This window comes from Hyperolius riggenbachi, chromosome 6 (genome assembly GCF_040937935.1).
Source record: "Hyperolius riggenbachi isolate aHypRig1 chromosome 6, aHypRig1.pri, whole genome shotgun sequence".
Lineage (NCBI taxonomy): Eukaryota > Metazoa > Chordata > Amphibia > Anura > Hyperoliidae > Hyperolius > Hyperolius riggenbachi.
Genome location: NC_090651.1, coordinates 67299791 through 67312966, shown reverse-complemented (window position 1 = coordinate 67312966; position 13176 = coordinate 67299791). Strand labels below are relative to the sequence as shown.

General features: G+C 41.8%; 1 protein-coding gene across 8 annotated transcripts in view; it reads right to left on the bottom strand.

The window, feature by feature from the left end:
* Positions 1 to 13176, bottom strand: part of SZT2 (SZT2 subunit of KICSTOR complex) — a 414375-nt gene that overhangs the window by 114774 nt on the left and 286425 nt on the right. For 7 of the 8 annotated variants that reach the window (XM_068239443.1, XM_068239448.1, XM_068239445.1 and 4 more), the window contains 3 exons: positions 12930 to 13068; positions 4211 to 4327; positions 477 to 540 (listed from right to left, as the gene is read on the bottom strand). In XM_068239443.1, the coding sequence (XP_068095544.1) occupies positions 477 to 540; positions 4211 to 4327; positions 12930 to 13068 (320 nt within the window). The remainder of the gene's footprint in view (positions 1 to 476; positions 541 to 4210; positions 4328 to 12929; positions 13069 to 13176) is intronic. The other variant, XM_068239449.1, reaches the window with a different exon arrangement.

Here is a 13176-nt window from a genome sequence, read left to right as displayed (position 1 = left end):
GGCTACAAATACACATTACAGCAGTACTAATTAGAAGCAAAGGAAATGTAACAAATAAGAAATATAAAAAACGTGCTAAAATAAATTGACATGGAGCACTCACAATCCTCTAAATACATTGACTGCTAAAGTGTTAAAGCTATGTGGGTTAGTTCTGCTAGGAGTTGGAGCATGCACACCATTTACAAGAGAAACTGTGTGGCAGGCATTACAATGCATGATCACAGCTTATTTTGTGGGCATGCTTTGGTCTGTGTTCTCTGCATATTACATCCAAATAATTGCCTCGCCAGCATACAGCGGTGACCACAACGGTGTACTAAGCAGAAGGGCCACTATTCACAGTCCCTCAGGCAAGTAGATCAGATTCAGAGAGGCAGCTGAGTGTGAGTGAAAGATAGAATGGACAGTAGGTAAAATATACAATGTAAACAATCAGCAGAAAAACACACAGCATACAGGCAAGCTGCACTCACCTCACTCATAGTGATCTCAATAGCTTGTTTATGTTCCGCTGGGAGCCGAGAGAGTGCTGAGAATCTGTGGAAAGGATACAGAGTTTATAAGAAAACCCAACATGCCTAAAACTATTCCATTGAGTAAATCACCACACAGTTGAACTATACAAATACCAGGTGCAGGATAGCCACTTTTAGTTTTTACTCTCACTGCAGTCACTGGAAATAGTTCCTGGATTGTACAACCAAGCTCAAAAACTCCATAGTAATTTACCATGACTTGAATTAATGCTCCTATATACAAGAACTGAAAGGGGAGGGGTAACAGAGCACGAGTCATGACATTTGAGGTGCCGCCATAGGCCGTAATGTGAATTAGGGCTATAGCGGCACACAGTTAGTAAATTTGTCGCCAGCAATAGACGGAGCCCAAATTATGATTAAAAACAGCGCAATTCGGATGCCAGAAACAGCTGGAAGCCAAATTGCATTTTACCGCCACTGTACGACACCTTGGAGAAGGAATAGTAATTATTGACGGTTGAAAAATTTCCACCACGGGGTGAGTTGTTTTTTTTTGGCTTCACCCTGTGGCAAGATTTCCCAGCACCATTTTTGAATGTATGCCACAGAACAAAATGACCCATGTAAGAAACCAAAAATATAAACATTTAGCCAAGGTTCACAGTGAGGCATTGAATTCCCTGTAAAGCAGGAATGCAACCCAACAGAACGTATCATTTGTAGCGCATATTATCCGACTGTAGCATCACATAGAGTGAAGCATCCAATCATCCAATCAATGAAAAGTATGGTTCAACGTCACTGATAACGCATGTGTTTTGCGGTAACGCGCCTCACGCAGTGTGTTGGGATGCGGAATGCTGTTAGACTGCACCGCAAAGGCCGCACTGTGAAAAATAGCTTTTGCACTGTAGTTGAACATTCTGATTTATAAAAATAACGATAATAATAATATTTTTATAGCGATTTCTCCCTGGGGACTCAAAGTGGTGTGACCCTATGTTATGCAGTCTTAAAGGCTGAGGAAAAGAGGTGGGTTTTTAGCCTTTTCTTAAAGCTGTCCAGAGAAGGAGCAGCAGTTGAAAAAGTTGCACCCAAAAATGAGTACAATTGTTATTTATCGATATATGTGTGTGTAATTGTTATTTATCGATATATGTGGGCATAATTGTTAATTATCGCAATATATAAATCCGTTACGCTATTTAGTGGGCGGCTCCAATGTAATTGAAATTTATTGTATTGGTGGTGGGGATCAGGGGGCGTTAAGGTTAGGCACCACTAGGGGGTCTTAGGGTTAGGCACCACCAGGGGTGCGTCTTAGAATTAGGCACCACCAGGGTGGATTTAGGGTTAGGCAACCTCAAAGGGGGTTTTAGGGTTAGGTACCACCAGGGGGGTCCTAGGGTTAGGCACCACCAGGGGAGGGTTCTGTGTGAGAGGTTAGGTTGTAGTTAGGTTCAACATTATCCGTAAATTTACTGATAATGTAATACCGCTATTAAATCGTTACTTACCGTTTTTTGTTATCAATTTTGTTATTGAACATTGAGCTCAAATTATCTCGCGACTTTTTCAAATGTATGCAGAGAAGGAGCCTCTCGCACTGACTGTGGAAGTGAGTGCGGGTGTAATGGCGTCTAGTGGGTGGGGATAAGCAGCAGATTAGGTCTAGATCTCAGCAGATTAGGATCTTCATGACACAAATAAAATGCGTATCTGCACAGGCAACAAGCAGTAAACTCTCACCTACAAATTAAGGAGGTCTTTATCACATATTTTACAGGGTTAGTTCAAGAATAATTTAAAAGGAACCTGAAGTGAAAGGACTACTGAAGCTGCCACCTGTATTCTCCAATGCTGGGTACACACCATACAATTTTCTGGCAGATTTACTTGCCAGATTGATTATTTCCATCATGTCCGATCTGAATCTCGATTGATTTTCCGATTGTTTTTTAATCATTTTCTCTATCTTTTTTCAATCGATTTTTGTTCAGTTCTATGAAAATCGATCAAAGATGGAAAAAAAACAATCCGAAAATCGATCTAAATTGAGATAGGACATGTTGGAAATAATCGATCTGACAGGTAAATTTGCCAGAAAATTGTATGGTGTGTACCTAGCATAAGTTGCTTGTCAGTTGCCGGACTTCTGGGCTGATGATCCGCCTCTAATATGACAAGTCAGTGGCCCAGAATGAGCATGCTTTGATGGCTGCTTCCATATTCATCTCACTTCAAGTTCCCTTTAATGTTCAATTGAATCTGGAATGTCATCTCTGCCACTCGTTCTGCTATCTTAAAGGGATACTTAAGTGAAATAAAAAAAATGAGTTTTACTCACCTGGGGCTTACCTCAGCCCCCTGCAGCTGTCTGGTGCCCTCGCAGCATCCCCCCGATCCTCCTGTCCCTGCCGGCGGCTGCTTTCGGTTTCAGCTACAGCCGCCGACACGCTGGGAACGCGAGTGATTCTTCGCGTTCCTAGCCACAATAGCACCCTCTATGCTGTTATTGCAGCCTTCTTGCTGCAATAACAGCATAGAGGGCGCTATTGTGGCTGGGAAGCGAAGAATCACTCGCGTTTCCAGCCTGTCGACGGCTGTCGCCGAAACCGTAAGGAGCCGCCGGCAGGGACAGGAAGATCGGAGCGATGCTGCAAGGGCACCGGACAGCTGCAGGGGGCTGAGGTAAGCCCCAGGTGAGTAAAACTTTTTTTTTTATTTCACTTAAGTATCACTTTAAGCAATAACTTTGTAGTATGAAAGGTACCAGAGTAAATATAATTTAAACAGATTTTTTAAGAAGACAGTCATATTATACAGATGTGGTTATATTACATGGAAACGCATAATCCAAGTGTAAGATACATGACCAGTTAAAAATGTATTTCTCATATACTTTTGAGCAGTGGCGTTGCTAAAGAATTTTGGGGCCCCAGTGCAAGTTCTACATTCCTCCCCCCCAAAGCAACATAATCGTAAGAATGAATATGGCACAACAAAACCTGCCAAGGAAATCCTCAGTGTGAGAGGTGTAAGCAGAAGAGGGGGACAGTTTGTTAATGATTACCACTATTTAGAGCACACATAGAAGTGATCATTACCAGCATAGGACCATTGAAGCAAACACTGGCAACCCAGTGCAGGAGACTTGGCCGCAGCCGGCGCCACCATAGACCGTAATAGGAATTACAGCTATAGCAGCGCACAGGGAGTAACTTCAGTGCCGTTAGAAGACGGAGCTGAAGTTACTTTTAAAACCCTGTAATTCGGCCTCCAGCAATTGCTGGGAGCCAAATTACATCATTCCCCACTATCCACGTGGACCTAGAGGGGGAGTAGTAATTAACGTCGCCGGGAACTTGTGCAGCAGCAGGATATATACCGGCTGTATCCTGCGCCCACGTCTCCCAGCGCCGATTCCTCTCGTACACCATTGAAGAGCTAACACTGTGGCTGAGGAAGGGGCCCCCTTGCTGTCGCAACCTCTGCATCTCCTATTGCTTCGCCACTTCTTTTAAAATCTTGTCGCCACTGCTACAGAAAAATCTTGTCTTTGGCATCACTAAGGCCACGAATTGACTCGAGTAACCAGATTCCACCAACTGCCAAAAATCGATTTTGAATCACTGGCTGTTTATGTGATTCCAGATCCCAAACAAATCCCGCTACGTTAATGACAAAATGATGATCAGTTAACTGAAGAGTAGTAGGGAAGGGTTCACCTTTGTTCCACATTGGATGGAAACCTCTCTAGCGTAGGTGGGATCTCGTCATCAGAGCGATATGAGGATGGCTGTGCAGGGGAGCGGGGAAAGGATATGCTGCTCTCAGAGGTATACCTGGGAGGGAGGAGAGGAGAGGATATGGGGAAAACCAAACACAACAGCACAATGACAGCGCAGGCATGCAGGAGGTGTACTGCAGTGATTCTCAACCTCATCTATGTCTACAGAGTGCACACATACTTCCTGTAAAATAAACACTTAGGCCTCATTCACACTAGAGCGTTTTACTAACGACATCAGCAGCTTTTTCAATCGCTGGCAATCGCTAGCACTTTGAAAGCGCTACTGCAATGTAATGTGTATGGCAGTGCTCACACTTAGAAATCGCCAGCAATTTGCCGGAGTCACAAAAGCGCTGCATGCAGCATTTTTTTTGTGATTGTGTTTTAATGTAATAGAATCACAAAACGTATTCGTTCCAAAACCGCTTTCCTGTACTGTGAAAAATTGCTGGAAAATCACTTTGCAAAGCGCGAGTGATTTTGCTAGCATTTTGTGATTCCCAGTGTGAAGGAGGCCTTAGGGTGATGCAGTATTACAGCTCTTTGCTGGTCACCAGCAATCAGCAAAACACTGCATACAATGCTTTCCTATGGGATCATTCACAACTTGCAGAAATCGCAAAGGTGCTGAATGTAGCATTTTGGAACAATCGCACTACGATTCTCATTCACCAAATGGCATTCGCTGTACAATTGCAACTCAAAATCGCAAGTCTGAATGAGCCCTTAGCAAGTGTCTTACTTTCACATTGCACTGAACAGTTATTTCAATTGCTAGGGGAAATTAAGCCCCATGTCAATAAAATTCAGACTCGGACAGCAGATTTGGTCTGGAAAAAGCAAAGTAAAAACACCCTGTCTGACTGTGGTCAATTTTTCTTCCATAATGAACAAACTTCCCAATGATAAAAACAAGGAACACCAAGAGCCCCAATAGTGGAATATGTACTGGTAAATGGTTACTAGATAGAGTAAATATTAATACTCACAAACCAGGGTTACCATTAGGCAACCACTGTAAAGGCAGGTGGGGAGATTTTCCTGACCCTACTCAGGAATAAGAAGTCACTCTCTGTAGATGAGAAAAAAGAGGGTTCAACCCTCCACCCATGGTGGACTATTATGCAGGAGAACAGAGGCGCCAAAAGGATAAAAGGGAGCTAAATGAGCTTAAAAACCAAATTCTTGGTAAATAGAGGAAGGAGGTAGTGGTGGACTTACCTCCTCCAAGTAGACACACAACAACTGTAGTAAAGTCACATTACGTGTTATGAGCTGTATATGTCCATTAGATGACTAATGGAAGGGTTCTGACCCATAAGATGGTGGACTTACCTCCTTCAAGTAGACACACAACAACTGTAGTAAAGACAGTCAATATATTTTATTTATGAACTCCAAATATGCAATGCGTTTCGCAGGTTTGATCCCGCTTCATCAGGCAATAACAATGGAGCATAGCATATGTGGTCAGTAGAAGAGCCAGGCACCTCTGTCCAGAGGTGCCCGATGAAGTGGGATCAAACCTGTGAAACGCGTTGCATATTTGGAGTTCATTAATAAAATATATTGACTGTCTTTACTACAGTCGTTGTGTGTCTACATGGAGGAGGTAAGTCCACCACTACCTCCTCTATTTACCAAGAATTTGGTTTTTAAGCTCATTTAGCTTCCTTTTATCCTTTTGGCGCCTCTGTTCTCCTGCATAAAACTTCCCAATGATGGATGACAATTTATAAACCAGGGCTGCTGAATACTCCATTAGTGTGCTTCTGAGCTGCAGATACTGATATTGCTACCCATTAAATATCTTTTCTCTCTGACAAACTGGGACTGAAGATGAAAAAGCTAGCTGAGTGGGTTACAGACAGAAAGAAAGAGGCACAAGCATAAACTTGCACAGTAATATGCATCTGGGCGCGTCAGTCACATTACGGGTTATGAGCTGTATATGTCCATTAGATGACTAATGGAAGGGTCCTGACCCATAAGATGGTGAGTGACTAACCTGCACAAATACATAGTTACAGTACATTTATGCTGGCAGCATGCTTCCTTTTTTCTGTTTGTACTCGCTGAATACGCAGAGGTGATGTACCCCCCTAAAGGCTCGCCACTGGCAATTCTCCCTCTAAGGGATTGTGAACATCTCTGTTTGCTCAGGCTTCTAATTCACTTGGTTCTTGTGGGAACAGTAGAGCGTTGTACCATGCTAGCTATCAGTAAGAGCAAGAAGTTTTGAATCAGGATGATACCATTTATTGGCTAACTGTACAGGGAAATAAAAAGTAAACTTTGGGCTCATAAGCCTTCTTCGGACTTAGTTCCTGAATATTAACATGATGTTAAAACACACAGCTTGAATACACTGGACATTAGGCGGAGAAACATTCTTTTGCAAACATTAATAAATGGCATTGCATCTTAATTACATCATCAGGAGGATCTCATAGGGATGCTAGCTAATTTATGACAAAAGTTTTAAACAAGGTTTCTAACTTCTTGGGTTGGTATGATGGGTTTTAAATGTCACAATTTGTTATAAGGTAAAAATAATTGTGGCTTTTAAAACCCAACTTACCAGTACAGTAGGACCTTGGATTGAGAGTAACTTGGTTTAAGTGCGCTTTGCTATACAAACAAACATTTTTGTGAAATTTTGACTTGAAATACAAGAAGAAAAAAAAAAAAAAAAAAAGAATACATGCGTCCCGTCATCACAACTGAGCTGATAGTGCTTCTCCCTTCGGCGCTGCAGGATTGTACTGAATTGTGCTTAATCTGAGCATAGAGACTAAGTAAAGTCACATTTCCATGAAATCCTCAAACGTGACTGTCATTGGATAAATTCCTTGTTTGAGCCACACACAAAAAAAAAAGGTTAGGGTGAGCCAACAAATGGCAATGCTTTTGTTAGTTATAGTGAAAGTCTTGTTTGCATATTTATTTTATACTATTTTACTATAACTGTTTTTAGATTGTGGAACGATTTAACTAGGTATCCATTAATTCTTATGGGCAAATTTGCTTTATAGGGAACCTAAACCGGAGAAGGATATGGATTTTTCATTTTAAAATAATACTAGTTGCCTGACTCTCCTGCTGATCCTGTGTCTCTAATACTTTCAGCCACAGCCCCTGAACAAGCATGCAGATCAGATGCTCTGACTGATGTCAGTCTGGATTAGCTGCATGCTGGTTTCAGGCCTGTGATCCATCCACTACTGCAGCCAAAGAGATCAACAGGACTGCCAGGCAACTGGTATTGTTTAAATGGAAACATCCATATCCCTCTCCGTTTAGGTTCCCTTTAAGGCCTCTTGCACACTGCAAGTGATTCCGATTCCGATTCTGCTTTTTAATCAGTTTTTACATCCGATTCAGATTCCGATTTGCAGTTTGCAGGGAGCAAACTGCAAATCTGAATCTGAATCGGATGTAAAAACTGATTAAAAAGCGGAATCTGAATCGGAATCACTTGCAAGTGTGCAAGAGGCCTAAGAGTGCTTTGGATAACAAGCATGTTTCCGGAGCACTCAAACCAAGATTCCACTGTACATGAAATACAAAGAGCAGTGGCATTATAAACCATCTTTTACGTGCATAAGAAATATACATTTAAAAAAATTGACATTTAAAACCCATCATACCAACCCAAGAAGTTAGAAACCTTGTTTAAAACCTTTATTTGTCATAAATTAGCTAGCATCCCTGTGAGACCCTGCTGAAGTTATAATGAAGGCATCTAATGACATTTATTTATGTTTCTCAGTCGAATGTCCAGTATATAAGCTGTGTATTTTAACATCGTGTTAATATTCAGGAACTGAGTCTGAAGAAGGCTTATTAGCCAAAAGCTTACTTTTTTATTTACCTCTAAGTTAGCCAATAAATCGTATATTCCTGATTAAAAAACGCCTTGCTTCTTGTGGGAAGAAAGACTCATTCATCCTTCAGAAACTCGCATGTGAGCTATAATAGAAAGACTGATTTAAACATATTCACATTTACATAGTGCGGTAGTGCAAAGAGAAGTAACCCAAAGAATCAGATGTCATATTCTGAGCTGATTGGTCACTGTGGGTAACTGCCTATTTATTGCGCCTTCTCAGTGCAATATGCAATGTTGTAATTACCGGTAGGTTGTTCTATAAACTGATTATTCAGATTTTGTCTTGGAGCAAAAAATGTGGACATTGTGTACTAAATTAGATCAGGAAGAGCAGTGCACCCCCTGGTGGTTGAGAATCACTTGACTGAAATGTATGCAAGTGCAAAAAAAAAAAAAAAAAAAAAAAAAAAAAAAAAGAGACATGCAGTTCAAAGTGACAGGTATCATGTAAGTAGATGATTTAAAGATGGTTTATACATATGTATATATGCAAAGTGAAATCATCTGTAGACAATAATCTGGTGCATAAGCTATTTTCAGAATTACCCACGGTGTGCTGTAGATGGACAGGGAGGCCGGGGAATGGGAATTACATCTTCATAAACAGGAAGCTTGTGCAATTGATTTCACAGAAAAACAGTCCTCCATAGCTTAAAGCGGAATATAACCCTGCATTTCAACTTTGCTCTAAAACATTATTTACAGCATATTATATGCAACCAGCATATTTTTTTTTACTAGACCAGCATTGGAAGGGTTACACATAGAGCTTTAAAGTTCCGTGGAGAGAAATGCAGACGCATCCGAAGTTTAGATAGATACATTTAAGTAAACACAATGTAACAAGTGTGGAATGTGACACACTGACTGTGCAGGAGCTCCCGGACAGAGAGAGAGAGAGAGTTACATTCCTCACTTGTTACATTGTGTTTACTTAAAGAGGAGCTGTTAGGTATAAGGTCTCAGAGAAAATAAACACATATATCAGTAGCTAAAGATTGGCTGTACTTACATTACATATGCATTTCACTGTCCACGTTTGGATTTCACAGAATTTTTATATAGTATATGCAGAGATAGATGCTCCTGACAGCTCATGGCAGGCTCCATGTTTTTCTGTCAAATGTGTCGTCATGTCCTGCCTGCTTCCTGATCACAAAAAAGCTCGTGCTGAATAACACAGTGTGCAGTGAATATTAATGAGCCATGTGGCTAGGAACAATAGCTGACTCCTGCAGTGTACTCTGCCCGGAGATTTATCAGTGCTATGCGCTGGACTGATTACAAGCTGCTGTAACGTCTCATTAGCAGCCGAGGGGAGGGCCCCAGAATGCTTTGCAGTATAGTATGCGGCTTGCGTCCTTATGGGTCTATAACAGCTTTGCTGATAAGCACACATCAAAGGTAACTGAGATTTTTATCTTCACTAATGCCTTTCTGGCTTCCTTCTAAACTGTTTAACACAGGAGAATAGAGGTTTAAATTAGCTTCTGCAGCCTGACAGTTACTCTTTAAAGAGACTCTGGAGCGAGAATAAATCTCGCTTCAGAGCTCATAGTTAGCAGGGGCAGGTGTGTCCCTGCTAAAACGCCACTATCCCGCGGCTAAACGGGGGTCCCTTCACCCCCAAATCCAACCTTGCAAAATCCACAACCAACTTGGTCATGGATTTTGCTCCTCCTGGAGGCAGGGCTAATGGCCGCAGCACTGCCTCCAGTCGCGTCTATCAGCGGCGCTTCGCCGCCTCTCCCCCGCCCCTCTCAGTGAAGGAAGACTGAGAGGGGCGGGGGAGAGGCGGAGATACGCGTCTGATAGACGCGCGTGAGGCAGGGCTTCGGCGGTTAGCCCTGTCTCAAACAGGAAGTAATCCCCCGCTGCACAGAGGGGATTTGGGGGGTCAGGGACCCCCGTTTAGCCGCGGGATAGCAGCGTTTTAGCAGGGGCACACATGCCCCTGCTATCTATGAGGTCTGAAGCAAGATTTATTCTCGCTTCAGACTCTCTTTAAATGTATCTATCTAAACTTCGGATGCGTCTGCATTTCTCTCCACGGAACTTTAAAGCTCTGTGTGTAACCCTTCCAATGCTGGTCTAGTAAAAAAAGAAATGCTGGTTGCATATAATATGCTGTAAATAATGTTTTAGAGCAAAGTTGAAATGCAGGGTTATATTCCGCTTTAAAGGATAACTGTAGTGAGAAGAATTTGGAGGCTGTCATATTTATTTCCTTTTAAACAATACCAGCTCCCTGGCAGCCCTACTGATCTATTTAGCTGCAGTAATGTCTGAATAAATGGGTACAAAAAGACAGCGATACGGCGATTGCTCACGCGCGTATGTCCTTGGCCCAGGACATACACACGTGAGCAAGTGCCGTATAGGCACGAAATGGCTGTTGTGCCGTCCATCCAGCCCCCGGTCACCTTTCCCACACCCGACCTTGCACCAACCTTGGATTCAGGTTTGATCTTTACATTTATCACTGTGTGCTGGACATGTTTTCATTTGTAATGTGGCGAATGCAGGAATAAAAGCAACAACAGGAACGGTGCACAGACTGTCTTTCTGTTCACCATTTATGTCAGAGTGTTTTCCCACACATCTCCAGTTGCACGTTCCTATGCTGTATCGTTAAGCCGCCTGTGCAAAGAGGGACAGTGTATGAAATAGTGCAAGGTGCAGTGCGAGCCCGCCCCACCGCCTGCCGAGTGTGTTTTCTCCTTCTTTGTGTACCCAATGTCTGAATAACACCAGAAACCAGCATGCAGAGAATCTTGTCAGATCTGACAATCTCAAACACCTGATTCGCTGCATACTTGTTCAGGGGTTGTGGCTAAAAGTATTAAAGGCAGAGGGTCATCAGAATAGCCAGGCAACTGGTATTGTTTTATAGGAAATAAATATGGCAGCCTCCAGATCCCTCTCTTTACAGTTGTCCTTGAAGGTGTCCACCATTGATCCAATCTTTATTGTCCAATCTTACCAAATCTATGTAGGAGGATAAACTTCAGTATCCAGTCAATATAATATGACTGGATACTTTAGGTAGTCCCTCATATTACAAAGCGGTGGTACAATTGTACAATGGAATGTTGCATTATTAGTGGGAACCTTTCGATTTTTACAGATATTTGCTCAATTTATAAATTGAATGTCTGATTGTTGAAAGATATTGCATAGTGTATGCCTACCTTTAGGCAGGGAGCACATATATTTGATCCGCGCACGTTTAGTCTAGCGTGGCAAACCACGCACTACCCATTATAGCCAATGGCCAGCTCAGGAAACGCACTGCGTTTGCAAGATTGCAATTACAATGTATTCCGTTGCATCTGAATAATAACAAACGTGGAAACTTAAGTTTGAGGAAAATGCGATCGCAAATGTGATTGTAGAGTAAACGGAGATCGTCCGAAAACCCGGGAATCTCTCTGAAAAACGCATTGTCAAGTGTGCTCCCTGCCTTAGTCTACCAAGTGATTGCTACAAATGCTCTCAGTCTCAAGACAGACAGGAAAGGGGCGTGGTCACCTGCTGTTAAATCGATTTCGCGATTCATCGATTTGACGATTGACTAAATTATGCCATGCTTAGAACTATGTGAAAACCTTAGGGCTTGTGAAAGAATTTTACACTTATTGTTAAGAAGTAAGAAGATCAAAAGAATAGAAAAGTCTTTATAATTTTTTTTTAAGATGAAACTTCATTACAGTATAATGTACGATTCCCTAAAACTGACGGAGATGTCGCTCCATATAAATGTTCAATGACACGTTTCCTTTGACCCTGAAAATGTGTATTCTCCATAATCCCTAGGCTGTCAAACCTCGTGTCATTCATAGTAAGTACCGTACATCCTGTGAATGTAAATACAAAGAGAACTTTGCAGTTCCTCTCTGTGGGGAATAGTATAACATTTTGTTGTCAAAATCGTATAATTTGATAGCTTCTACCTGGGATGCAAACTGATTTCAAGCCCCTGTTCTGGCTCCCATTTTCTTAATGCATATCATGTAGAATATATAATAAGGTACTTTTCAATGTACTAACCATAGAAAATTGTACATAAACCATTGTTTCATTATTAATTTTTTATTACCTGGCTTACTAAGTTTGCTAAACGTTCTACCTGGGATTGTGACAGATGCTGCTTGGCTGACTTCATGGCAATCTTTTGACTGTCTAAACACCTCCCCAAACCGATCATTAAAGAGACTACAACGGTATATGATCGTACCAACAACTGTCCATTCATTCAAATGAATTGTGCTTAAAGTGGATCAGAGATGAACTTTTACTCATTGCATAATTGTGTTCCTTTCCTATTGTTTATTGGGCATTCCTCAAACCAAATACTTTATTCTTTTTGTTTTAATACTCTAATTCCCTATAAACTAAACAAGCCTCGCCCACAGGTTTTCAGAGAGCCTTGGCACTGTAGCAAGGATTCATGGGATGTCAGTCTGGGCAGGAGGAGGGGGAGGTATTAATAGCCAGAGATTTCAGAGGCAGCGGGGAGGAGGGAGGAGGATTAGGCTGAGTGCTGAAGATTTTAATTTAATCATCATAAAAAAAATTAGATCATAAGTAAAAAAAAAAAGTCCATACATTTATTTGCAAACATATATACAATAGGAGTGATTGCAGTGTTCAGGGTATCCAGTGTGAATTGTGTGATCGTATACCCTCAGGTTTTGCATGTAGTATGCACCACCCAGAGGGCATTGCACTATTGTGAGAAGTATATTGAAAAGACTCATACCGGGTATGCTGCGACTCCTCACTTACGCCTTCGATCTCTAGCGGCAATGTCAGCACATATATGTCCAGCATGACACTAAGGTCTACCAGCGAGATGCTCTGCAGAGATTCGCTGTTCTCCAGACAGCCAATAACTTGTCCTGGGAGTGCAGAACACAAATGTTACAGAGTAGAACATATTTGATTTCCACCTTAAAATGAATATTTAGCCTGGCATTACAAACAATAAAAACTTGTTTTCCTGCTCT